This window comes from Macaca mulatta, chromosome 15 (assembly GCF_049350105.2).
Source record: "Macaca mulatta isolate MMU2019108-1 chromosome 15, T2T-MMU8v2.0, whole genome shotgun sequence".
Classification (NCBI taxonomy): domain Eukaryota; kingdom Metazoa; phylum Chordata; class Mammalia; order Primates; family Cercopithecidae; genus Macaca; species Macaca mulatta.
Window position 1 is genome coordinate 128810764 of NC_133420.1, and position 24791 is coordinate 128835554.

General features: G+C 50.5%; 2 protein-coding genes across 3 annotated transcripts in view; one reads left to right on the forward strand and one right to left on the reverse strand.

Moving 5' to 3' along the window:
* Positions 1-15115: 15115 nt before the first annotated feature.
* On the reverse strand, positions 15116-23407 carry LOC144334803 (uncharacterized). Of its 2 annotated transcripts, XM_077966561.1 has the most exons (3): positions 23209-23407; positions 23095-23118; positions 15116-23058 (listed from the first exon to the last, which is right to left on the reverse strand). In XM_077966561.1, the coding sequence occupies exons 1-3, from the start codon at positions 23404-23406 to the stop codon at positions 22987-22989; spliced, it is 294 nt and encodes a 97-aa protein (XP_077822687.1). In that variant the 5' UTR covers position 23407; the 3' UTR covers positions 15116-22986. The 2 variants fall into 2 exon arrangements, with proteins under 2 accessions (XP_077822687.1, XP_077822686.1); XM_077966560.1 differs by having other exon boundaries at positions 15116-23142.
* The window catches only part of FBP1 (fructose-bisphosphatase 1), a 33518-nt gene continuing 32128 nt past the window's right edge, over positions 23402-24791 (forward strand). Inside the window, 1 exon segment of the mRNA NM_001193652.1 lies at positions 23402-23574. Coding sequence (NP_001180581.1) covers positions 23405-23574 — 170 coding nt within the window. The 5' untranslated portion in view covers positions 23402-23404.

A 24791-nucleotide genomic window follows, 5' to 3' on the forward strand; every position in this document is an offset into this window, starting at 1 on the left:
GCTGGGTGTGGTGGCATATGCCTGTAATCCCAGCTACTTGGGAGGCTGAGGCAAGAGAATCGCTTGAACCAGGGAGCTGAGGGTTGCAGTGAGCCAAGATCGCACCACTGCACTCCAATCTGGCCACAGAGCAAGACTCTACCTCAAAACAAACAAACAAACAAACAAACAAAAAACATGAAATTAGCCATTCAGCAAAAACAATGTATTTCAAAATTCTTGCTTATTTAATGATAATAATAATAATAACAAATGGCTACTTTTATTGTGATAATTCTATTATTGTTCTCCAATTGCTGTGCTGATGCATTATGGGATCGAATGTTCCCATCTGGTGAACGTTATTTCTCTTTTACAACTGTTGAAACTGAGGTTCCGTGAGATTAAGCATCTTGCCCAAGGTCACACAGCTAGTAACTGACAAAGCTGGCATTTGAACCAGACCTTTTGACTTCAAAACTCATAACCAGTTCATCTTCCTCGCCCATAAATAATATCCACCTTAAAAAATAGGACATTTAGGGTCTTATGTAGCTCTAAGAAGTTTGGGATATCTACTGCAAATTCTAGTGTAATGAAAGGATGCTAAGGAGATGGCTTAAAAAGAAACTGCATTTCTTGTAAAAATTTTGGCCAAGTAACATTTGTGTGTGTGTGTGTGTGTGTGTCTTAATTGGTGGAGTTCTAGAAAAAGGTCTAGAAAATTCGACCAAGGTAGGAGGACAGAACATTTTTCTTTCTGTTTCTCCCACTTGACGATCTGAGGATTCTGTGCGATCTCATTTTGGCAAAATTCATCAGGATATGGTCTTGGCTGAACGTTACTCCTGCCTCGGGCAGCGGAGATGTGTGTGGCACTAACTCAGCAGCCGGCGGGAACAGCCGCCTCCCCCACCTCACTCCTGCACAGTCGCTCCTGCAGGCCTCACTACGGTGCTGCCCATGTTCAGTGTCCAGCACAGCAGAGCCCACCCCTGTCATTCAATGATCCTGTTTATTTGACTTTATGACAAAAAGGGTGGAGGGGGCAAAATTCTGTCACCCACAGCAAAGTGTGGCGTTTCCCTGGACATTGGAGTCTGGAACTTGGTAACTTAAGTTTGATTTGTTTAATTGTGAATGTCACCCAGACACCCACATCGGTACAAACGCCACGGCAGGGTCAAGGGTCCCAGGTTGCTCAATAGCCACATCATCAGCTTTTTGCAAGAGCGGCTGACAACAGCGATTTCCCCAGGTCCGGCCGGAGGGGCTCCGGAGGCCTCACCCGCACCTGAACCTTGTGCTCTCCATTGAGCGCCACACATTTCACGGCCCAGAAATCCGCTGATTCAGCTTTGTTTGAGTCTCTGGACTCGACCTTTCTCCTGTAATCTCTAAGCTTGTTTTTAATAAATGTTTAACTTCTTGATTAATTTCAGTGATTTCTGAGGGTCATTTTTCACAGCGCAGATAATACGCTCTAAATACCTGCTGGGCTGTCCTGTAAACGTTTCAGAGTGCTTTTTGTCTCCCTAATACTCTCCCTTATGTGGGAACGAATTTTGTCTCCCTAATACTCTCCCTTATGTGGGAACGAAATTCAGTCCTTATTCTTTCTGCCATCTGCATAATTGCCAGCATTTCAAGATGCTTGCTTCTCTCTTTCGTAGCCATTGGGAAAAAAGTGTTTGTTCGACCTTCACTAAATTTGTATTTTTCTGGTGTCTTATGCTCATTTCTTGAAGAGTGGCATATAATTAATTCTCAAATGTTGATTGTTTCACTATACTGCCTTTTCTTCAGCGATTTACCTGCTTTTCATTTTCTTCCTCCCCATCCACTTATCCCAGGAAGAAAACTTCTCATCCACATCTTTATTCCATTTGCTTTTTGAAACGCTTTCTGGTTCTGTGGAAGAAGTAAATGCTGTCTGCCGCCCTAGAACCCGAGTGGTCTCCTTTGTCATTTTGTGCGAGCTCCGTGGTCACATTCCCCATCCTCTGTCCTTGGGTGTTGGACTTGGTGGCGCCACGTAATCCTGTAATGGAACCACACTTAAAAGCCGGCGGATTCCTCAGAGTACGACTGCTCTCGTGCAGTCCCATTACCAGCATTTGTCAATACGGGACCGAGACAGCGAAGCTACCGGGAGGATTCCCAAAGTGGCGGGAAGACCGGGATGAGTGGGTCTCGGACTTTTCACCAGTGTTTCTTTCCCCTCTGGCTACATCACAAACAGGCTTCCTTCCTTTTCTTTTTCAATCTCCCTCCTTCTTACCATGTTTCCTTGTCTTATAATAGCACGTGCTTTAAACTTGCCATTGTACGTCCCGGGATATGATTTTTCAATCACTTATACACAGCATTTTAAAAACACGAATTGAAGAATGCTGTACATACTGGTGGACTCTCGTTTTTTTCATGGAAATCTTTAATTTCAAAATGATTCCACTCTCTCTCTCTCTGTTCTTTTAGAGAAGTGGTATCAGACAGTATATTACTATTTTCACTTAGCAATATGTAGAGATCACGTTTCCATGCTTATAATCTCCTTCACAATGATTTTTCAGAGGCCTAATTTTCTACTCTGGGACCTGTCGTCTGTGTCGGTAACTCCTGTCTGCATCCCGGATGTGCTGTGTGGTTCCCAGGTGCTCCATCTACATTGTGGACTGCACTAGAATTAAATGGACTCACTTCAATGGAAAAAGTCAAATGGCAGATTTGAAGAGTCGGAGTTGGGATTTAAAGAGACTGTAAATTCTGCAGTCCAAAGGCACCCAGGATTTTTTAGTTTCTTGTTTTTGCTTGTTATTGCTTAATCTTTTTGGAACAAGTAGGATTATTTTCTAACCTGTCGTCAGAGTTGGGGTGGGTGTTCCTGTCACACAGGGAGGAGCAGGACCAGTCCTCAGGCTCAGCATTGGCACGTAATTTGGGTTTTTATCTCTGAGGTGATTGAGGCATGGACCTAGTTGGAAGGCTGGTGATTGACTGAGACAGTCTCTCGAGGCCTTTGCAACCCTGTAGGGTTTTGTTTTTTGTTTTTGAAAGGGAGTTTCGCTCTTGTCGCCCAGGCTGGCATCTAATGACGCGATCTCGGCTCACTGTCACCTCTGCCTTGCAGGTTCAAGCGATTCTCCTGCCTCAGCCAGCTAAGCAGCTGGGGTTACAGGCGCCCACCACCACGCCCGGCTAATGTTTTTGTATATTTAGTAGAAACGGGGTTTCAGCATGTGGGCCAGACTGGTCTTAAACTCCTAACCTCAGGTGATCCACCTGCCTTGGCCTCCCAAAGTTCTGGGATTACAGGCGTGATCCACCGCGCCCATCCCAACCCTGTGGTTTTATAATTCCATGGTAATGTTAGGGTGACTATCTTATGCCTACTTTAAGATAAAACTCAGAAGATGGTGGAGACATAAACTGAAGATTACTCCGGCTGGTCCTGAAAGCTTACAATTTGGCTTTCTTTCACAAGGGATAAAAATACTCCTTTAGTACCACGGTGTTTTTACAGCTCTGAGATTATAATTTTTGAAGTGTAAGTCAGTGAAGTGTAAGTCAGATCTAATGACCCCACCTTGTATAATGCTCTAGTGCCTTCTCCTTGCCGATAGAATAAATCCAAACACCTCATTGTGGTGTCAGCTGACTGTGACTGCCGTGTTCTTTTACTTGACAATATGTGCTTTTCCTGCTTCCACACCACAATGGCAGCACTAGAGTGTGGTGCAACAGAGACAGTATGGTGCTCAAAGACAGAAATATTTGCTGTCTGGCTTTTTTTTTTCCCAGGAAAAGCAAGCCCCCTCCTGCTGTATATGATCTAGCCGTTACCACCTCCCACCTGTGGCAGGTAAGCACCAACATCTGACCTCCGTTGCTTCAAGACCTTGTCATCCCCATGGCGCTCAGCAAGCCAAGCTCCGTGACTTCGTCACTGCTCAGTGTACTTGAGTCGGCTCAAGGCTGACTTTGGCTATTTGTACCCGAAGTCAATGAACTTTGGCTGGGGTGGGGTGGGACAGGGTCACAGGGCCTCCTAGGCATGGTGGCTGTTGACCATGTAATTATCTCTTGGAAGGAAAGTACATAAAAGGTATTCCTAAAACAACACTTGGAAATAATTTTGAAAATCTGCTTTCCTAGGGAGTGTAGGGAAGTTTAAATTTTCCCCTGAAATTTTGATAATTTGGGTCTATAAAACACACTGATAATAGATTGGTGGGAAATTTTATTAACGTGCACGCACATGCACAGGCATCACACAAAATATGAAAACTCAAAGAATGGCAAGATGGTTGATGCTTAAATATCCTCTTCGTTGGAAAGAGGGGAGATGAAGGAGGCGTAGAAATAAATGATTTTCAGGGAAGATGGGAGAGCCCAAAGAACAATGGCCTGGAACCACATTTCTCTAGGCTCGAGGGGGAGGTGGCGTCCCAGGTTGAGGGGAGCGAAGGGAGCCGAGGGAGGAAAGCTCCTCCTCATGCCCAAGCTCTCACTTTTCGCACGTGGAAATTGCTCAGGTAATCGAGGAGCTGCTCTCAGAAAGAATGGGTGGGGCCTCAGAGAAAGCCTGGCTGTAGCTGTTTATTTCACCAGTGCAGACTTCTCCCTACAGATGCAAATCTCTTCCACAAAAGGCAGCTTTGCAGGGCTATTCCTGTCCGCAGGCCCTCCGAAGAGTTACCCCAGAGTATGACAAAGAAGTGTATTTTGGGATAAAAATTTTTTGGTTTCCTTTAAAAGAGAACTGAGAAACCCAGGAGCCTGAGTAGAGGAAGAAGAAATAATATTAATACAGAGGAAGGAAGTTTTACAATGTAATAATGGATTTCCAAATGCCTGAACCACAAGAATTCTCTATAATAGAGGCTTCTAGACATCAGTATATATCAAAATCTTCTGAACAGTGGCCTAAAAATACACTACAGATTTCTGGATTCTGATTCATTGGTTGAAGAGAGGATGTATTGGGAATCTCTGTTTTTAGAATACACTTCTCTGATTATTCTGATGCACATTAGAATTTGAGAAAAACTACCATATAGGAACTGTAAGTAAAACTAACACAATAGAAAATCAAGCCTCTTTCCTAGTTAGAAAATTCTTCTCAGCTGCCTACTGCCCTGGCTCTGGGGGCTAATTCTAGCAGGAGGGAAGTTAAAATGCATTTAAAGGCTGAGGCAGGAAGATCACTTGAGCCCAGGAGTTTGAGGCAGTGAGCTATGATTGCACCACTGCACTCCAGTCTGGGTGACAGAGCAAGATCCTAGTCAGAGTGACAAGACCAAAAACAACCAAGAATGTAACCACACCTGAACAGAACCCAACCACACCTGAATAGAACCCATTCACTAGTTAATCTCTGCTCCCCATTCCATTCATTCTCCCTAGTAATCATTTATTGCCCCTCAACAGAATCACCTCTATTCCCTGTCTCCCCTCACCCCTCTGAAATAAGGCTATATAAATACGTGGGCCCCAGTGAGACAGGGGGCGATCACTCTGTGATTTCCCCCCGTGTGCACGTTAATACATTTTTATGCCTTTTCTCCAATTAGTCTTTAAAAACAAAAAGAAACACGAACAAAACATCACTGAGAGAAGTGAAATAATACCTAAATAAATGAAAAGTTAAACATATTCAGGTGTCAAATTGCCAGTCAATATTCTTGCAAGATTTTGTGGGAATGACAAACTTGACTCTAAAATTCACAGGAAAACTTGAGAACATAGAATACTCAAATGACTTTTGGGAAACAGTTGGGGGATTAACACTACCTGATTTCAAGACTTATTTAAAGGTACAATAGTGAAAACACATGGTGTTGGTGTACAGAGAGACAAATAGATAAATGGAACGGAATAGGGAGTCTGGAAATCAGAAGCAGATCCACACATACATGAGAACTGACTTCTGACAAAGGTGCAGAGGCTCTTCGGTGCTGGAGCAATTGAATCTACATGTGCAAACAATTGAACTCGGACCCACACCTTGTGCAATATATGCAAATTAACTCAAAATATATCATAGACCTACAGGTAAGTCTAAACCTGTAAAATGTCTAGAATGAAGGAGTGTAGGGAACTTCACCCTGAAATATGGCTTCCTGGTATAATGAGTATCTTGAATTAAAGGCCCTTAGAGGTCAACAGACGTTTGATCTGAAGAGACTTTCTCCTGCCTTCATAAAGACCAGATGGACCCACCAGGAGAACAACTGTTTTTCCCTCCGCCTTCCTATGATCTTACTATCCGTTGCAGAAAACAAGACCAAGGCAGTAACTCACGCCTGTAATCCCAGCACTTCGGGAGGCCGAGGTGGGCAGAACACTTGAGCCCAGGAATTCAAGACTAGCCTGGGCAATGTAGTGAGACCCCCTCTCTACAAAAAATTAAAAAATTAGCAGGACATGGTGGCATGCATCTGTAGACCCAGCTACTCGGGAGGCTGAGGTAAGAGGATCAGTTGAGCACAGGAGGTCAAGGCCAAGATTGTGCCACTGCACTCTAGCGGGGGTGACAAAGCAAGACCAAAAACAACCAAGAATGTAACCACACCTGAATAGGACCCAACCACACCCGAATAGAACCCATTCACAAGTTAATCTCTGCTCCCCATTCCATTCATTCGCCCTAGTAATCATTTATTGCCCCTCAACAGAATCACCTCTATTCCCTGTCTCCCTTCACCCCTCTGAAATAAGGCTATTTAAATACGTGGGCCCCAGTGGGATATGGGACGATCACTTTCTGATTCTCCCCTGTGTGCACATTAATACTTTTTGTTTGTTTGTTTTTGAGGCGGAGTCTTGCTCTGTCGCCCAGGCTGGAGTGCAGTGGCGCAATCTTGGCTCACTACAAGCTCTGCCTCTTGGGTTCACGCCATTCTCCTGCCTCAACCTCTCGAGTTGCTAGGACTACAGGTGCCCACCACCTCACCCAGCTAATTTTTTTTTGTATTTTTAGTAGAGACGGGGTTCCACTGTGTTAGCCATGATGGTCTCTATTCTTCTGACCTCGTGGTCTGCCCGCCTTGGCCTGCCATAGTGCTGGAATTACAGGCGTGAGCCACCGCGCCTGGCCCACATTAATACATTTTTATGCCTTTTCTCCAATTAGTCTGCCTTTTGTCAGTTGATTTTTCTAGTACATCTTCAGAGAGTACTGCTGAGTGCAGTACTTCAGAGAGTACTGTTTTTTGGCTTCCAAAAAAACACAGGAAAATGTTTTATGACCCTGGGCTAGGCAAAGTGTTTTTGTTTAGATCCAACACCAAAACACAGTACATAAAAGAAAAAAAAATGACAAATTTGACTTCATCAGGATTAAGAACTTCAGGTCAGGTGAGGTGTCTCACATCTGTAATCCTAGCACTTTGGGAGGCTGAAATGGGAGGGCTATTTGAGGTCAGGAGTTTGAGACCAGCCTGGGCAACATAGTGAGACCAATATCTCTACAAAAATTTTTAAAAATTAGCTGGGTGTGGTGGCACACACCTGTAGTCCCAGCTACTCAGGAGGCTGAGGTGGGAGGAATGATTGAGCCTGGGAAGTAGAGGCTGCAGTGAGATGAGGTCACATCACTGCACTCCAGCCTGGGCCACAGGGAGAAGCCCTGTCTCAAAAAAAAAAAAAAAAAGATTAAAAACTTCATCTCTTCAAAAGACACTGTTAAGAGAATAAAAGGACAAGCCACAGAATGAGAGGAAATATTTATAAACCATATATTTGATAAAAGACTTGTATGCAGAATATGTAAAGAACTTTCAAAACTCAGTAAGAAAACAACCAACCCAATTTTTTTAAATGGGCAAAATATTTGAATGAACCCTTCACCAAGGAAGCTACATAGCTGGCAAACAAGCACAGGAAAATAGGCTTAACATCGTTGTCATTATAGAAATGCAAATTGAAATCACAATGAGAGGCTGGATACAGTGGGTCTTGCCTGTAATCCCAGCACTTTGGGAAGTCGAGGTGGGAGGATCACTTGAGCCCAAGAGGTCGAGTCCATGATTGCACCACGACACTCCACCCTGGGTGACAGAGTGAGACACTATCTCACGCACACACACACAAATCATAATGAGAAACCATTGGCCAGGCACAGTGGCTCACACCTGTAATCCCAGCACTTTGGGAGGCCAAGTTGGGTGGATCACGAAGTCAGGCCATCAAGACCATCCTGGCTAACACGGTGAAACCCCATCTCTACTAAAAATACAAAAAATTAGCCGGGCGTGGTGGCGGCGCCTGTAGTCCCAGCTGCTCGGGAAACTGAGGCAGGAGAATGGGGTGAACCCGGGAGGCGGAGCTTGCAGTGAGCCGAGATCGCACCACTGCACTCCAGCCTGGGCGACAGAGCGAGACTCCGTCTCAAAAAAAAAAAAGAGAAACCACTACGAACGGTTAAAAGAAAAACTTAAGACATTAAATTTAACAGAGTTTAATTGAGCAAAGAATGATTCATGAACTGGGTGGCCTCCTGAGCCAGAATAGGTCAGAATAATGCTGGTGGCTGCCACATGATTGGAGAGGAATGATAGAAAAAGAAAATTGAGTGCAATTTGATGATTGGCACAAGAGTAGGTTATAGTCTGTTTACACATCCAGTTAAGTTATAGTTCACTATGTACAGAGGAACATTAAGGCCCAACTTAACTATGTATGGAGGCAGCTTTAGGGTAACCTTAGTTAATACCTATTAGAATAGCTAAAAAAAAATTTTTTTTTGAGAAGGAGTCTCGCTCTGTCGCCCAGGCTGGAGTGCAGTGGCCGGATCTCAGCTCACTGCAAGCTCCGCCTCCCGGGTTCCCGTAGAATGGCTAAAATTAAATGACTAATCGTACTAGGTGTTGGGAAGATACAGATCCCCTGGGAACCTGTAACAATGGTCCCAGGCTAATGGGAATGTAAAATGCTCTCATGGCTTTGGATAAGTTTGGCAGTTTCTGAAAACGTTCACCATGTAGCAGCCTATGGCGAGCCATTCCACTACTCGGGATTTTCCCAAAAGAAATGAAAGCATCTGTCCACACAAAAACGTGTATACAAATGTCTGCTGCAGCTTTATTTGAAATAACCCCAACCTAGAAAAGGTCCAAAGTTCTCAAAATAAACATAAACAGACTGTAGTATATCTGGATGATAGAATGCTACTTAGCAATAAAAAGGAAATAGTTATTGATAACTCAGAACAACATAGATAAATCTCAATCATGCTTTGCGAAAGGGCCAAAAAAGAGTACGTGTAGTATGATTCCATTTTTATAAAATCCTAGAAAATACAAACTAGTCTATGATGACAAAAGCAGACCAGTTTTTGCCTGAGTCTGCGTGAGAGGGAAGGGGTGGAGGCAGAGATGACAAAATTACACGAGGAAATTTCTGGGGGCACTGGATATTGCAGGGACCAAGGGAAAAGCTCCCTGCATCCTCTAAAAACTGGCTGAAAACTCAGTTTACAAAAGGCAGACTAATACTAGAAACAGCATACAAATTTGTCAACGTGCATGGAGGGAAAATCACAGAATGATGACCCAACCCCCGTGGGTGCAGAAGCTTGCGCATCTCCTCGAGGATACAGAGGGAACGGGGATCTGAGGGCGGCCCATGGTGAGTTAAGATGGCAAATCAGCGGGGGCCAGGTGCGGTGGCTCACGCCTGTAATCCCGGCACTTGGGAGGCTGAGGGGTGTGGATCACCTGCGGCCAGGAGTTTGAGAGCAGCCTGGCCCACATGGTGAAACCTCGTCTCTACTAAAAATACAAAAATACAAAAAAAATAGCTGGGCGTGGTGGTACACACCTCTAGTCCTAGCTACTTGGGAGGCTTGAGACAGGAGAATGGCTTGAACCCAGGAGGCGGAGGTTACGGTGAGCCAAGGTCACGCCACTGCACTTCAGCCTGGGCAACAGAGCGAGACTCCATCTCAAAAAAAAAAGAAAGAATAAACAAGATGGCAAATCAGCTTATGGCGGGGGCAGAAGAGGAGGCCTGGCCCACAAAGGTGGTCTCTACACATGCAAACCTCCCCCAACAAGACAGCTTTTCAGCTAGTCTTAGATTTCTGGCCCTTTTGAATAGCCATCTTAAGATATGCCAAAAAGTATATTTTGGAGTGAAATATTTTGATTTCCTTCAATATACTTATTATTCTGATTGTGGTGGTAGTTCCACGGGTATAGACATGTGAAAACGTACCAAAGTGTGTATTTTCAGTGTGTGCAGTTTCTGGTCTGTTAATGGCACCGTGATGAAGCTGCTTTGAAAAAGCAAGATCTTGTTAGGGTCCCTGACTTCTCTGACTCTCCCACAGCAGCTGGGGCAATGGGCCAAGAGCAGAATCTGGTGACTAAGTAGCCTTGGGTGGCTTGGTTGGCCACACACGCCACTGAAAGCACCTCTCCCAGGCATCCAGTCGCCTCCAGTGCCTGCTGAAGCAAGAAAGCGCTCCAAAGGCCGACTCCAGCTGTGTCTGCATCATAATTAAGGCTGCAAAACCCCAGAATGAATGAAGTCTCCCCAGCTAATGTGCCACTTCTAATTTAATCTAATTGGCCTCTGAAAGAGAGCCCTGGCCTGCCTCAGAGGCAAAAATCTTCCAAATGAAGTGAATTTAAACTAATTTAAGCTCACTAATTACAAACTGGGGGGTTCTGTCACAAGAACAATTGTTACTGTTCTTTGATTACTTGCTCAACTGGATTATTTGCTCATTACCTTTAGAGCTGCTGGGACTTTCATGGGGTGCCCCTTGCCGCACATCAATAAGGCAGCCTGGAGTGGAGGGTCCCCACCCCAGATGGGCATGGAGCTCTGAGGATTAGCTTGGCTTTCTGAGTGTTTGGAGAATCTTAAAGCGAACGCACAGCATGTGCTGCTCACTCAACCTGCAGCTAACTACACCTCTTTTTGGAGACATAAGTTTTTCTTTCGCTTTGGGATGTAGGTTTTGAGTTTTGACATCGTCTGTTGAACCAACCTCTTTATCGTTCAATGGTTCTGACCTTGAGATGCAGCCCGGTATAGCTGGGTAGAGATCTGGAGCAAAAGTGGGGAGAAAAAAAAGACCTGTAGCCAAGCCTGTTTCTCAGCAGCTGCGTGAGGTGGCTGGCTGCCGCACCTCTCTGAGCCACAGGCAGAGATCTGGTGGAAAAAGCATGAAATCTGCAGACCTTCATGTTTGAGCTTCAGTTCCCTCCTCCCGGGCATGTTAAATTTAGCCTACAGCTGCCTCCTTACTCATTTTAAGAGTAACAAATGTTATGTTACATTTGGGACCTGTGTGGCTGAAGGTTTCCCTGCACAAAGGGAATTGTCCCCTAACGGGATGTGGAAGGGGCTGTAACCTACTCTTGTGGCAAGTAGCCGCACTTCAACCCCTCACAGGCGGCCGACGCTTCAGACTGTGTTTGAGTGCGGCCAACGCAGAACTGTAACCAGTCTGGCTGTTTCTCTGCCTCACTTTCCGTTCTCTGCCCGTAAAGCGTCTCTCACCGCACAGCAGCACCAGACACGGTCTGAACCTGTTCTGTCAGGGGCTGCCCGATTCCCAAATCATTCTTTGCTCAGTTAAACTCTGTTAACTGTAGTTTGCCTCAGTTTTCCTTTATAACAGGCAGAAACGACCACCTCGCAGAACTGCTGTGAAGACCGAACGTGATCACTCTGTGACAACATTTCATAAACTGTGTGTCGCTTGCGAATGCTGTTATTTTTCTCATCTGTAAAATAAAGGAATTCAGCCAGGGGATGTGAATAGTTCCTGTTGTCATTTCCTGTGGCTGCCGTGACCAAGCACCACAAATCGGGTGGTTCATGGCCACGGAACTGTGTCCTGCTGTGGTTCTGGAAGCCGAGTCGAAATGAGGGTGGTGGCAGGGCTGTCCTTCCTCTGACGGCTCGGGCTGAGTCTTCTCCTGCCTCCTCCAGCTCCGGGCGCTCCTCAGCATGTCGCTCCTTCGCTGGTCTCTGTCCCACCTCCACATCGCCTTCGCTCTGTGTGTTTCAAACCTCTCTCTGCCTTTCCCTCGTGAGGACACTTGTCATTGGGTTTAGGGCTCACCTGGGTAATTCAGGATGATCACATGGCAACAGCCTTCACTTTTTATTTATTTATTTATTTTTTAGAGACAGAGTCTCGCTCTGCCGCCCAGGCTGGAGTGCGGTGGCGCCTTCTCGGTTCACTGCAAGCTCCGCCTCCCGGGTTCACGCCATTCTCCTGCCTCAGCCTCCCAAGTAGCTGGGACTACAAGCGTCGCCACCTCGCCCGGCTAATTTTTTGTATTTTTAGTAGAGACGGGGTTTCACCGTGTTAGCCAGATGGTCTCGATCTCCTGACCTCGTGATCCGCCCGCCTGGGCCTCCCAAAGTGCTGGGATTACAGGCGTGAGCCACCGCGCCCGGCCACAGCCTTCACTTGATTACATCTGCAAAGACCCCATTTCCAAATAAGGCCACCATCCGGGATTCTGGGTGGACACTGTGGGCGGTGGCACCATATTCAGCCCACTACAGCCCTCCTTAACTCTGTGGTCCTATCTTCTTCTGGATGTTACCATTTGGTCTAAATTTCAACCAGTCTGAGTTGCATATTGAGTGGTATATAAGCATAGCCACATTTGATGTTTCTTGTCTGAGGATATATGTTTCTTCAATATTTCCATGAAAAATAGTCATCAAATACTTTACTACAGTGGGAGTAGGGGCCAAGTACAGGGCAAAAACTGATTGATGTTAAGTTTACGCAAATTAGACAGCAAAGTGAGAATTTCAAGCAGCCTGTGGCACTACAGCAAAAAAGTCTGTCCAGCAAGAAGTTGGATTTAATTATTAAGAAAGTCAGGGGCCGGGCATGGTGGCTCATGACAGTAATCCCAGCACTTTGGGAGGCTGAGGCGGGCAGATCACCTGAGGTCGGGAGTTTGAGACAAGCCTGACCAACGAGGAGAAACCCCGTCTCTACCAAAAATACAAAAATTAGCTGGATATGGTGGCGCATGCCTGTAATCCCAGCTACTCGGGAGGCTAAGGCAGGAGAATCGCTTGAACCCAGGAGGTGGAGGTTGTGGTGAACTGAGCTCGTGCCACTGCACTCCAGCCTGGGCAACAAGAGTGAAACTCTGCCTCAAAAAGAATAAAAGAAAAAGAGAGTTGGAGGAGTGACTGTCCCACTGTGCCGTCTGGTAGAAACTTGGGGGTGGGCTGGATATGGAGGGTGAGGGGGGCCGTCAAAGAAAAATCCTAGACTTCTGGCTGATTGGTAACGTCATCACCCAAGAAATAAAATACTGGACAAAGATCTGGCTTGGTGTGGAAGGTCAGGGAACACCATGAATTCAGTCTTATGTTTGACGTGGTCTTTGAGACATCGAGATACAGAAATTAAGCAGCAGCTGGATATAGGGATTTGGAGCTCCAAGGGGAGAGCTGAGCTGGTGATGTGCATTTCACAGCAATTAGAAAACAAATGGTAATTAAAGCCATGGGCTGGCCCCTGGAGAAGGCCCAGCCAGAGAGTCCAGGAAGCACCCCAGAGAGCTGAAGGCAGAGCAGGAGAGTGTGGGACAAAAAAACCAAAGGAGTGTGGCAAGAAAAAGGGAGTAGCCCACAGTGTCTGATGCCCTGAGAAGTCAGAGGGGAAGTAGAAAGTGTCTGTTGCATTTAGCAACATGGAAGTCATCGGTGACCCTGCCAAGCATCGTTTCAATGGGCCACAGGGGTCAAAGCTGCCTGGGAGTGGCGGGAGGAAACAGAGGGAGTTTTTGTACTCGCTGACTTATTTTTTTTAGTTTTATTTTTTTTTGAGACAGAGTCTCGCTCTGTCGCCCAGGCTGGAGTGCAGTGGTGCGATCTCGACTCACTGCAAGCTCCGCCTCCCGGGTTCACGCCATTCTCTTGCCTCAGCTTCCCGAGTAGCCGGGACTACAGGCGCCGCCACCTTGCCCGGCTAATTTTTTTTTGCATTTTTAGTAGAGACGGGGTTTCACCGTGTTAACCAGGCTGGTCTCCATCTCCTGACCTCGTGATCTGCCCCCCTTGGTCTCCCAAAGTGCTGGAATTATAGATGTGAGCCCCCACGCCTGGCCAATGTTTGTATTTTTAGTAGAGATGGGGTTTCACCATGTTGGCCAGGCTGGTCTTGAACTCCTGACTTCATGATCCACCCACCTCGACCTCCCAAAGTGCTGGGATTACAGGCCTGAGCCACTGTGCCCAGCCCTCATTGACTTTTGTTTTCCATTTTCTCCAGAGATTTGACTGTGAAATGGTGGCTGGAGAGGAGTAAGAAGGTCAAGGGAAGGTTTACACTTTTCTTTTAAGAAGTGAGAGACTTAAGCATACTGGTCTGTGAGACAGATCCGGTGAGAGGATGTAGTGAATACTCCAGAAGGAGCCAGGTGGACATGGGGCAAGGCTCACTCAGGCGGCTGACGGATGCCACCAAAGCTCAGAGGCAGGGATTGGCTTAGGAGGAGGGAAGCAAATTGGGTGCGAGGCAGATGTCATGAGACTTCTAGCCAGGCAGGAGAAGTCAAAGGGCTCCTACCTGAGGACTGTATTTAATCTGTCACGTAGGAGGTGGGGGTTGGTGGTTTGAGAAGAGCAGTGTCACCCAGGCTGGAGTGCATGGCTTGATCATGACTCACTGCAACCTTGACCTCTTTGGTTCGAGTGATCCCCCCACCTCAGCCTCCCAAGTAGCTGGGACTACAGGTGTGCACCACAACACCAAGCTAATTTTTAATTTTTTTTTGTAAAGACAGGGTCTTGATATGTTGCCCAGGCTGGAGTCTCGCTCTGTCACCCAGGCTGGAGTGCAGCGGCGTGATCTCGGCTCACTGCAAGCTCCACCTCCCAGGTTCATGCCATTCTCCTGCCTCAGCTTCCCGAGTAGCTGTGACCACAGGTGCCGCCACCATGCCCAGCTATTTTTTTGTATTTTTAGTAGAGATGGGGTTTCACCGTGTTAACCAGGGTGGTCTCCATCTCCTGACCTCGTGATCCACCTGCCTCGGCCTCCCAAAGTGCTGGGAGTACAGGCGTGAGCCACCGCGCCCGGCCGGCTTCAAGAGAGTTTCTTGTCACACGTGTCCGTGTGAAGAACCACCAGGCAGGCTTTGTGTGAGCAACATGGCTGTTTATTTCACCTGGGTGCAGGCGAGCTGAGTCTGAAAAAGGAGTCAGCAAAGGGTGGTGGGATTACCATTAGTTCTTATAGGTTTTGGGATAGGCGGTGGAGTTAGGAGCAATGTTTTACGGGTAGGGGGTGGATCTCACAAAGTACATTCTCAAGGGTGGGGAGAATTACAAAGTCCATTGATCAGTTATGGTGGGGCAGAAACAAATCACAATGGTGGAACGTCATCAGTTAAGCTATTTTCACTTCTTTTGTGGATCTTCAGTTGCTTCAGGCCCTCTGGATGTCTCCGTGCAGGTCACGGGGATATGATGGCTTAGTTTGGGCCCAGAGGCCGGACATTTCTCACGCTGGCCCTCCCAAAGTGCTGGGATGACAGGAGTGTGCCACCTTGCCTGGCCAGACAAATATTTATTAAACTTATTATGTGTTGCCAAAGAATAAGACAAATACTATTAGAACCATACGTAAATACATATTATAGTGGTAATAATAGTGATAATAAATGCTGAGTTGATTTACTGGCCAGACAAGGGAATATACCAGTGAAGAAATTCACTGACATGTTTTCTGGGAGGAGAAAACTTGGGGTTTTGATTTTGGTGTTGCTTGTTTTCTTTATTATTATTTTAAATAATTAGAAAAAAATGTTTTTTCTCAGTGGTTATGCCAATTAAGGATTGGCAACACGCAACCTGGGTAGGACAGAATGAGGCCTTTAAGTCTCAATAAGCTTGGTTAAGAAAAGCCACATATTGGCCGGGCGCGGTGGCTCACGCCTGTAATCCCAGCACTTTGGGAGGCCGAGGCGGGCGGATCACAAGGTCAGTCCATGCCGCTCCTCATTAAGGACAAAGCAGCAGCTCCCAGCTCTCGGGACTGCTGCCTGCGGGCGGTGCTCAGCTGTCGGCCTTCTTTGGAACTGCCTCTGCTGATGACAGCTCTCTCTCCCACGTCATGCCCCTTCTCAGGACAGCCGATAGCCCATGACATGCTGGCCTGGAGGTCTAACTTCCAGGCCTCTTTGCCTCAACTCTGCAGAGTCATCTTAGCTTCAGAGCTCCCCGCAGGGCTGGCTGAGCTCTTTACCACAATTGCATCATGGTTCAGCTGCCCTCTGCCTCCTTCTGCTGCTGCAATTATCAGCCTGTTCCTAATATTATCAGCAGGGGGATAAAACACAACAGTTTCCTAGGAGAGAGGACTCCTGGAACATGAGCTGGAGCAGACGGGTGGAGTCGTGGAAACAGAGCATGAGGTTGTTTCAAGCTTCAAGGGGCCACTAGGTCCAGAGCGGGAAGGGAAGAACTTCAGAATCTTGCCACGTGAGGAGCAGCTGGAGGAGGTGAAACTATTTAACTGGAGAAGTAAAGATGTATGGGGAGTAGGACAGCGGGCTTCATGTATTTGACTGACAATCAAGTAGAGGTTGGGTCAGACTCCTGCTGCTGGGTCTCCTGGCTTCTGCTCTTGACCACCTACAGCCCATTCTCACACCATTTAGTAAGTCATGTTGCTCCCCAGCTTAAAACCCTCCCCGTCTTTTTTTTTTTTTTGAGACAGGGTCTTGCTCTGTCGCCCAGGCTGGAGTGCAGTGGCACGACCTTTGCCTCCCAGGTTCACGCCATTCTCCTGCCTCAGCCTCCCGAGTAACTGGGACTACAGGCACCTGCCACCTCGCCTGGCTAATTTTTTATATTTTTAGTAGAGATGGGGGTAGCCAGGATGGTCTTGATCTCCTGACCTCGTGATCCACCCGCCTCGACCTCCCAAAGTGCTGGGATTACAGGCTTGAGCCACCGCGCCCGGCCTCTCCATCTTCTTGACATGTGAATAGAACCCGAGCAACTTGCTGTGAGGCCTTTCATAATCTGCCCTCGCCTCCCTTTCCAACCTTGTCTCCTGTGATTCTTCCCTCACTCACCCTTCAGGCCACACTGACCTTCTCCCAGCTAATCCTTGAATGCACCAGCACATTCAAACCCAGGGCCTTGCACCTGCCGTAGCCTTGCCTGTTCTTCTATATGTTCTTCTATGAGCTCTTCATTTGCCGCATTCCTTTCTGTTGTTCAGTCTCTGATCAAAAGTCCTTTCCTGAGAAAGGTCTCGAGTTTTTACCTCACTATCCTGCTTTACGGTCTTCGTAGCACTCTCCTCCCTGAAACAGTTTTGTGTCTTTGTTGGTTAAATGATTTTGTTTCTTATCTCCCCCACAAAGCATATAAACCTCAAGTGGACTGAGCTGTGTGTCCTGTTCACCACTGCAACCTCAGGGTGTGGTATGGTTTGGCGTATAGCAGGTGTTCAAAAACTATTTGTCGAGTGAAAATAATTAATGAACATGAGCCCAGAAACAGCTCTAAAGTCCAGAGAGCTGCCGTAGGCGGGCTCAGAGCCTCGCCCGTCCCTGGAGGCGCTACGTGGTGGGAAACTGCCACTTAGGAGAGAACCAGCAAGTCAGTGGGAAAATGGGGTTTGGCATCAGACAGATGAAGGTTTGAGTCTTGGTTCTGTCACCTCCTGCCTGGCTGCAGGCCTTGGACAAGTTATTTGACCTTGTTGACCTGGCATGGCGGCTCCCGTCTGTGATCCCCACACTTCGGGAGGCCGAGGCGGGCACGGTGGCTCACAGCTGTAATCCCAGCACTGTGGGAGGCCGAGGTGGGTGCATCGCCTGAGGTTGGGAGTTAGAGACCAGCCTGACCAACATGGTGAAACCCCATCTCTACTAAAAATAAAAAAATTGGGCCAGCTGCGGTGGCTCAGCCTGTAATCCCAGCACTTTGGGAGGCTGAGGCGGGCGGATCATGAGGTCAGGAGATCGAGACCATCCTGGCTAACATGGTGAAACCCTGTCTCTACTAAAAATACAAACATTAGCCAGGTGTGGTGGCGGCACCTGTAGTCCCAGCTACTCGGGAGGCTGAGGCAGGAGAATCGCTTGAACCCGGGAGGCGGAGCTTGCAGTGAGCTGAGATTGCACCATTGCACTCCCTCCAGCCTGGGTGGACAGAGCAAGACTCTGTCTCAAAAACAAACAAACAACAACAACAAAAAACCCCCAAAAAACAAAAAAACAAAAATTAGCCAGGTGTAGTGACGCGTGCCTGTACTCCCAGCTACTCGGGAGGCTGAGGCAGGAGAATGGTGTGAACCCGGGAGGCGGAGGTTGCAGTGAGTCGAGATCGTGCCACTGCCCTCCAGCCTGGATGACAGAGTGACATGCTATCTCAAAAAAAAAAAAAAAGAAAGAAAGAAAAAGAAAAGCCTCAGTCCCTTCACCTGTAAAGACAGGGGTTTGATTAGAAGCCACCCCAGAGTGATTCTGGGTTGACTGAAGGCTGCTTCTGAAGCCCTGGACAAGTGCCACACCCTGACCAAGTGCTAAATAGACGTGTGCTATTCAGTTTCTGCACCAGGCCGCCGAGGCCACAGGAGCTGGGGGAGGTGCTTACGGAAGGACCATGCTACTGCAGTCCCCCTCACACGCACCACTTGGCTTTTGTTTTTCTTTTTCCTTTGTGTTAGAGACACAGTCTCACTCTATTGCCTAGGCTGGTGTGCAGTGCTGTGATCACGGCTCAGTGGCTTACTGCAGCCTCGACCTCCTGGGCTCAAGTGGTCCTCCTCCCTCAGCCTCTCCAGTAGCTGAGACTACAGGCACGCGCCACCACCCCTGGGTAATTTTTAAATTTTTTTGAGACAGTGTTTTCCTTATGTTGTCCAGTCTGCTTTTAAAATTCCTGGGCTCAGGTGGTCCCTCTGCCTCAGCCACCCAGAGCACTGGGATTACAGGCATGTGCACTGTGTCCGGCCTGTTTCTCTTTCCTGTGGCACTAGCCGCCCCCACAGAGGGAAAAGTAAGCAGCAGAGCCCTGGGTTGAGGGCGGCTGGCGGAGGGGCAGGGACTGGCCAGACTGTTACTTCTCCACTGCCCGCCTCCAACATAACCCCATTGTGGGAGCCAGGTGAGGAAATGCATGAGCACTGATTCTCCACAGGATTTCCAGTGTTACACACGTGGTAATATTGCTCACATCACTTGAATCTGCAGTACTGTGTGAAGTTGGTGTGGCAAGAAGCAACGCTGCGAGGGTGGTGGGTGGAGGAGGAGGGGCCAATCTCACAGGCCAGGAACCCATGCAAGGCGGCCGCCTTCCTCCCACCCCGCACCTTCCTCTGTCTCTGGCTAACACCTGGGTGCTGGGCTTTATGCATCCTGACCCAGAAAAGAGCGAGTCACAAGCGACCAATATGATGGAGGGGATACCATCGCACACCAGGCAAATACAGGCTCAGTTGCCAATTCCCACATCCCTCCAGCCCCTTTTGATGGGCAGGGAACTTTCTTGCTTCTGTTCACACGAAAACAACAGTTGGCCCTACGCATGTAACGAAGCAAGCACTTGCGTACTGTGTGCTTACTCCATGCTGAGCACTGTTCTTAAACACGACCAGCACTGCCTGTGTAATTCTCCCAGCACCCTGCGAGGTGGCTACAATCATTAGCCCCAGTTTACAGACGAGCCAATGGTCGCTTGGCGAGGTTTAGGAATTGCACAGCCAGTAAGTGGCCAGGCCAGGATTTGGACCCAGGTCATGCAGCCCCAGAGTCTATGCACTTCACCGCCATGCGACGTGGCCTAGTCCCAAGGGGAATGGCTTGCCTTGTAGGGGATGAGCTGCCCATCATCGTGGGTGACAGGCAGAAGTGACTGAGCTAGACAGCGGTCTCCTCCACATATTCAGTGTGTCCTTTGTGTGGAGCTCTGAGCTGAGCACTCTGCCAGTGCCATCTCATTTCAGCCCAATGACACAATGCCAGACGGAACCATCATTCCACTATATGGATGAACAAACTGGGTTTAGAGAGATTGGGTAGCTGGCCCGAGATCTCTGGCTGCTGAGGGCTGGAGCTGGGACTCAAACAAGTTTGCTTAATGCAGATCCCAAGCTCTTCACCTCTTATCAGGGATGGCGTCCAATCAGTGAGGGTTGGCTGGACTAGATGACTTTTGCCGTCCTAGTCAATCCAAGATCAATCCAAGTCAATCCAAGTCAATCCTTCTGCCTGGCTTGACAAACCGTCTTCATCTGGCTTCCTGGACATCGCCATCTCTTGGTTTTTGGTTGTTTTTTCCAGTTGGCTTTTCCAATTTATACCTGCAGCATGGATCTCTCCTCTGAACTCCGGATGCATAAATCTGTCTACTGGACATTGCCTTGGATGTCTAGAAGGCATTTCAAACTCAGCAGGTCCCACACTTAGCTCCTAATCGTCAGTCCTGCCTCCAGCACATGCCCCTCTTGGTGTTCCCCATCGCAGTTGCGGACAACTGCATTCTTCTAGTTTCTCAGGCCTCAAACCTTAGAATCATCCCAAACTCCTATCTCTCACATATCTCATCTGTCAATGAATCCCATCAGCTCTACCTTCAAAATATGTCCAGAATCCACCACCTCCACTGCTAACACCTGGCTCACCATCTCCTAGTAACCTGGCGGGCACTGTCTTCAATCTGATCTTGACACAGTAGCTGGAGTATGAAGACACAGGGTAGACGACGCCTCTCTTCTCCTCCAAACTCTCCAGTGGGTTCCTCCTGGTCAAAGTCAAACCTTACTTGGCCTCCAGACCTCACCCCTGCATCCTCCAGCTGGACCTTATCTCCTCCACCTGGGCCCCTTGCTAGCTCTGTTTCAGCTCCACCGTCTCCTGGCCATTCCCTGAACCTGATACATGCTCTCCTACCCCAGGGCCTGTGCGCTGGCTCTCCCGGTGAGGAAAACGCTCTCCTCCCCATCTCCACTGTGTCGCATCCTTCACCTCTTTGCTCACATGTCCCTTTCTCAGAGAAGCTTCTACTGAGGCCTCTGCTCACCCTCTTCTCCCCTCCACATTCCCTGTCTTCCTTTTCTATTTCGTTCTTCTCTACGGGACTTATGGCTCGTGTAACAAACTAACCTATTGTTTGTGTATTTATTTTTGCTGCTTCTCCGTGAAAACGTACACTCGAAGCAGCCAGGAGTTTTGTCTGTTGATCACGTTGCACCCTGGAAGGTGGGGCGGTGTTCAGCACAGCAGGTGTTCAGTAGATGTTGTTCCGTGAATCAGCAAGTGAGTTGCAGCATCGTGGCTACCGGGGGTTAGGATGTGGCGGGGGAGCCTCCGGCCTTTGTGTGGCGGCGGCGGACTCTGTGTCAGCGACCGACCATTCACATCTTGGAAACTCAGATCCTCAATAGCTCTTGAATTCCAGGAATCCTGAGAAGAGGCCTGGATTAAGGATTTCGTCGTGGGCCCTCAGATGGGTGAGAAACGGGGAACCCGTGTGTCCCAGCGGGGACGGAGGGGCAGTGACAGCACAGGCAGGTGGATGGGGGGCAGTGACAGGACGGGCAGGTGGACAGGGGGGCAGTGACAGGACGGGCAGGTGGACAGGGGGGCAGTGACAGCACAGGCAGGTGGACGGGGGGGCAGTGACAGGACGGGCAGGTGGACAGGGGGGCAGTGACAGCACAGGCAGGTGGACGGGGGGCAGTGACAGCACAGGCAGGTGGACAGGGGGGCAGTGACAGGACGGGCAGGTGGACGGGGGGCAGTGACAGGACGGGCAGGTGGACAGGGGGGCAGTGACAGGACGGGCAGGTGGACAGGGGGGCAACACAGGCAGGTGGACAGGGGGGCAATGACAGGACGGGCAGGTGGACAGGGGGGCCAGTGACAGCACAGGCAGGTGGACAGGGGGGCAGTGACAGGACGGGCAGGTGGACAGGGGGGCAGCACAGGCAGGTGGACAGGGGGGCAATGACAGGACGGGCAGGTGGACAGGGGGGTAGTGACAGGACGGGCAGGTGGACAGGGGGGCAGCACGGGCAGGTGGACAGGGGGGCAGCACAGGCAGGTGGACAGGGGGGCCAGTGACAGGACGGGCAGGTGGACAGGGGGGCCAGTGACAGCACAGGCAGGTGGACAGGGGGCCAGTGACAGCACAGGCAGGTGGACAGGGGGGCAGTGACAGGACGGGCAGGTGGACGGGGGGGCAGTGACAGGACGGGCAGGTGGACAGGGGGGCCAGTGACAGGACGGGCAGGTGGACAGGGGGGCCAGTGACAGGACGGGCAGGTGGACAGGGGGGCCAGTGACAGCACAGGCAGGTGGACAGGGGGCCAGTGACAGCACAGGCAGGTGGACAGGGGGGCAGTGACAGGACGGGCAGGTGGACAGGAGGGCAGTGACAGGACGGGCAGGTGGACGGGGGCCAGTGACAGGACGGGCAGGTGGACAGGGGGGCAGTGACAGGACGGGCAGGTGGATGGGGGGGCAGTGACAGCACAGGCAGGTGGACAGGGGGGCAGTGACAGGACGGGCAGGTGGACAGGGGGCCAGTGACAGGACGGGCAGGTGGACAGGGGGGCAGTGACAGGACGGGCAGGTGGACAGGGGGGCAGTGACAGGACGGGCAGGTGGACAGGCCTGGGCAGGGGCCGGGCAGGAGGCCGCGCGGGCGGGTCTGCGGAGCGGGGGCTGCTGGGGGTTTCGCTGCCCAACTGGGGCGCTGAGCAAGTTACTCAACCTCTGTGAACTTCCGCGTCATGATTGTGGAGGAAACTCCGGCAAAGAAACAGCTTTTCTCTCCGGCGGGTCCGACGGCCCGAGCCCCGCCCCGCAGCGCAGATGGAGGGCGCGGAGGCTGCGGGGGCGGCGCGGGGAGGGTCCGAAGATCCGGCGGGCGGAGCCGCGGGCTGGGCGGCGGGAGGCGGCGCGGGGTGTTCCCGGGGGTGGGGGCGGGGCCGACCCGCGGCTAAAGGTTCCCGGTTCACCCGCCCGCGCCGGGCCTGGCCCAGTCTCACCGCGAGCGCCGCGGACACTCGGGGCCGCAGTCGGTCTGTCCGTCCTCCCGCCAGGTCCCGCCCCGCACCTGCCCCCGCACCTGCCCCCACACCTGCCCCCGCACCTGCCGCCGCACCTGCCCCCGCACCTGCCCCCGCACCTGCCGCCGCACCTGCCCCCGCACCTGCCGCCCCGCACCTGCCGCCCCGCACCTGCCGCCGCACCTGCCGCCCCGCACCTGCCCCCGCACCTGCCCCCGCACCTGCCCCCGCACCTGCCGCCGCACCTGCCCCCGCACCTGCCCCCGCACCTGCCGCCGCACCTGCCCCCGCACCTGCCCCCGCACCTGCCCCCGCACCTGCCCCCGCACCTGCCGCCCCGCACCTGCCCCCGCACCTGCCGCCGCACCTGCCGCCCCGCGGCCCGGCCCCAGCATGGCTGACCAGGCGCCCTTCGACACGGACGTCAACACCCTGACCCGCTTCGTCATGGAGGAGGGCAGGAAGGCCCGCGGCACGGGTGAGCTGACCCAGCTGCTCAACTCGCTCTGCACGGCCGTCAAAGCCATCTCCTCCGCGGTGCGCAAGGCCGGCATCGCGCACCTGTGAGTCGCCTCGGGCGGGGCCCGTCTGTCTGTCTGTCTGTCTGTCCGTCCGCCCGGGGAGCCTGTCCGGCGCTGGGCCCTCTGGTCCTCCTGCGTCAGCCTCTGTCTGTCCGTCTGATGTCCGGGCGCCTCTCTCGCTCTGCGTCTGGTGGCCCCTCTCTGCGGAAGCTGGCTCAGCCTCACTCAAGTTCTCACCCCCTCCCTTGACCTTGGAGGGGCCACCTGGGGGTCCGTCTCGCAGGTGCACGCCGGATTCCATCCTCGTGCCCCTCTCAGCCGGCACCTGGCCTGCCCGTCATACCCGCCCTGGCCTCAGACAGGAAGTGCTGGCTCAGGTGCCTTCCGTCCCCATCTCTTCTTTCTCTCTTTCTGTGATGAGGCGCCCAAGTCAGGTTTCTAGTCCAGTATCTCTGACCCGAAACGAGGCTTGTTAGGAGCGAGTGTCCCCCTCCCAAGCAGGCTGGAGGTCTCCTGTGTGTCCAGAGCCTTTAGGAGCAGCAGCCTGGTGTGCAAAGGAGCTCCCGTGGGCTGCCCCTTGCTGGGACCGTTGCCATGCTGTGCCAGAAAGAGGAAACACCCAGGGCTTCAAAACCCTTATCCATTTGCAATGACGGTGTGTGCAGCCCCCACCCAATTAGTGGAAAGCTCAAAAGTTGTTTGTAGAATGGTTTCGAATGCTCTGTGGGGTGCATCTCGAACGTCACTGGGCACCGGAATCATTGGGGATCTTGGTAAGACGTGTGCCCTCTTTCCGTCGCTCTGGGACGGGTCCTGAGATTCGGCATTTCTGAGAAGTCCTCCTGTGGTGGATGCTGCCGGTCAGATACTGTGTGTCTGCTGATCTCATTGTGAGTAGCAAGGGGTCAAGGCGAGGGGAGACTCAAAGGACCCCTTCTTGTGAGGTTTTTGTAAGTCACACAACATCCTTTCGTTTGTGTTGGTGTGCACAGGTATTTTCTTTTTCTTTCCTTTCTTTCTTTTCTTTTCTTTTCTTTCTTTCTTTCTTTTTTTTTTTTTTTTGAGACGGAATTTTGCTCTTGTTGCCCAGGCTGGAGTGCAATGGTGCGATCTTGGCTCACCGGAACCACTGCCTCCCGGGTTCAAGCGATTCTCCTGCCTCAGTCTCCCAAGTAGCTGGGATTACAGGCATGTGCCACCACGCCCAGCTAATTTTGTAATTTTTTTTAGTAGAGACGGGGTTTCTCCATGTTGGTCAG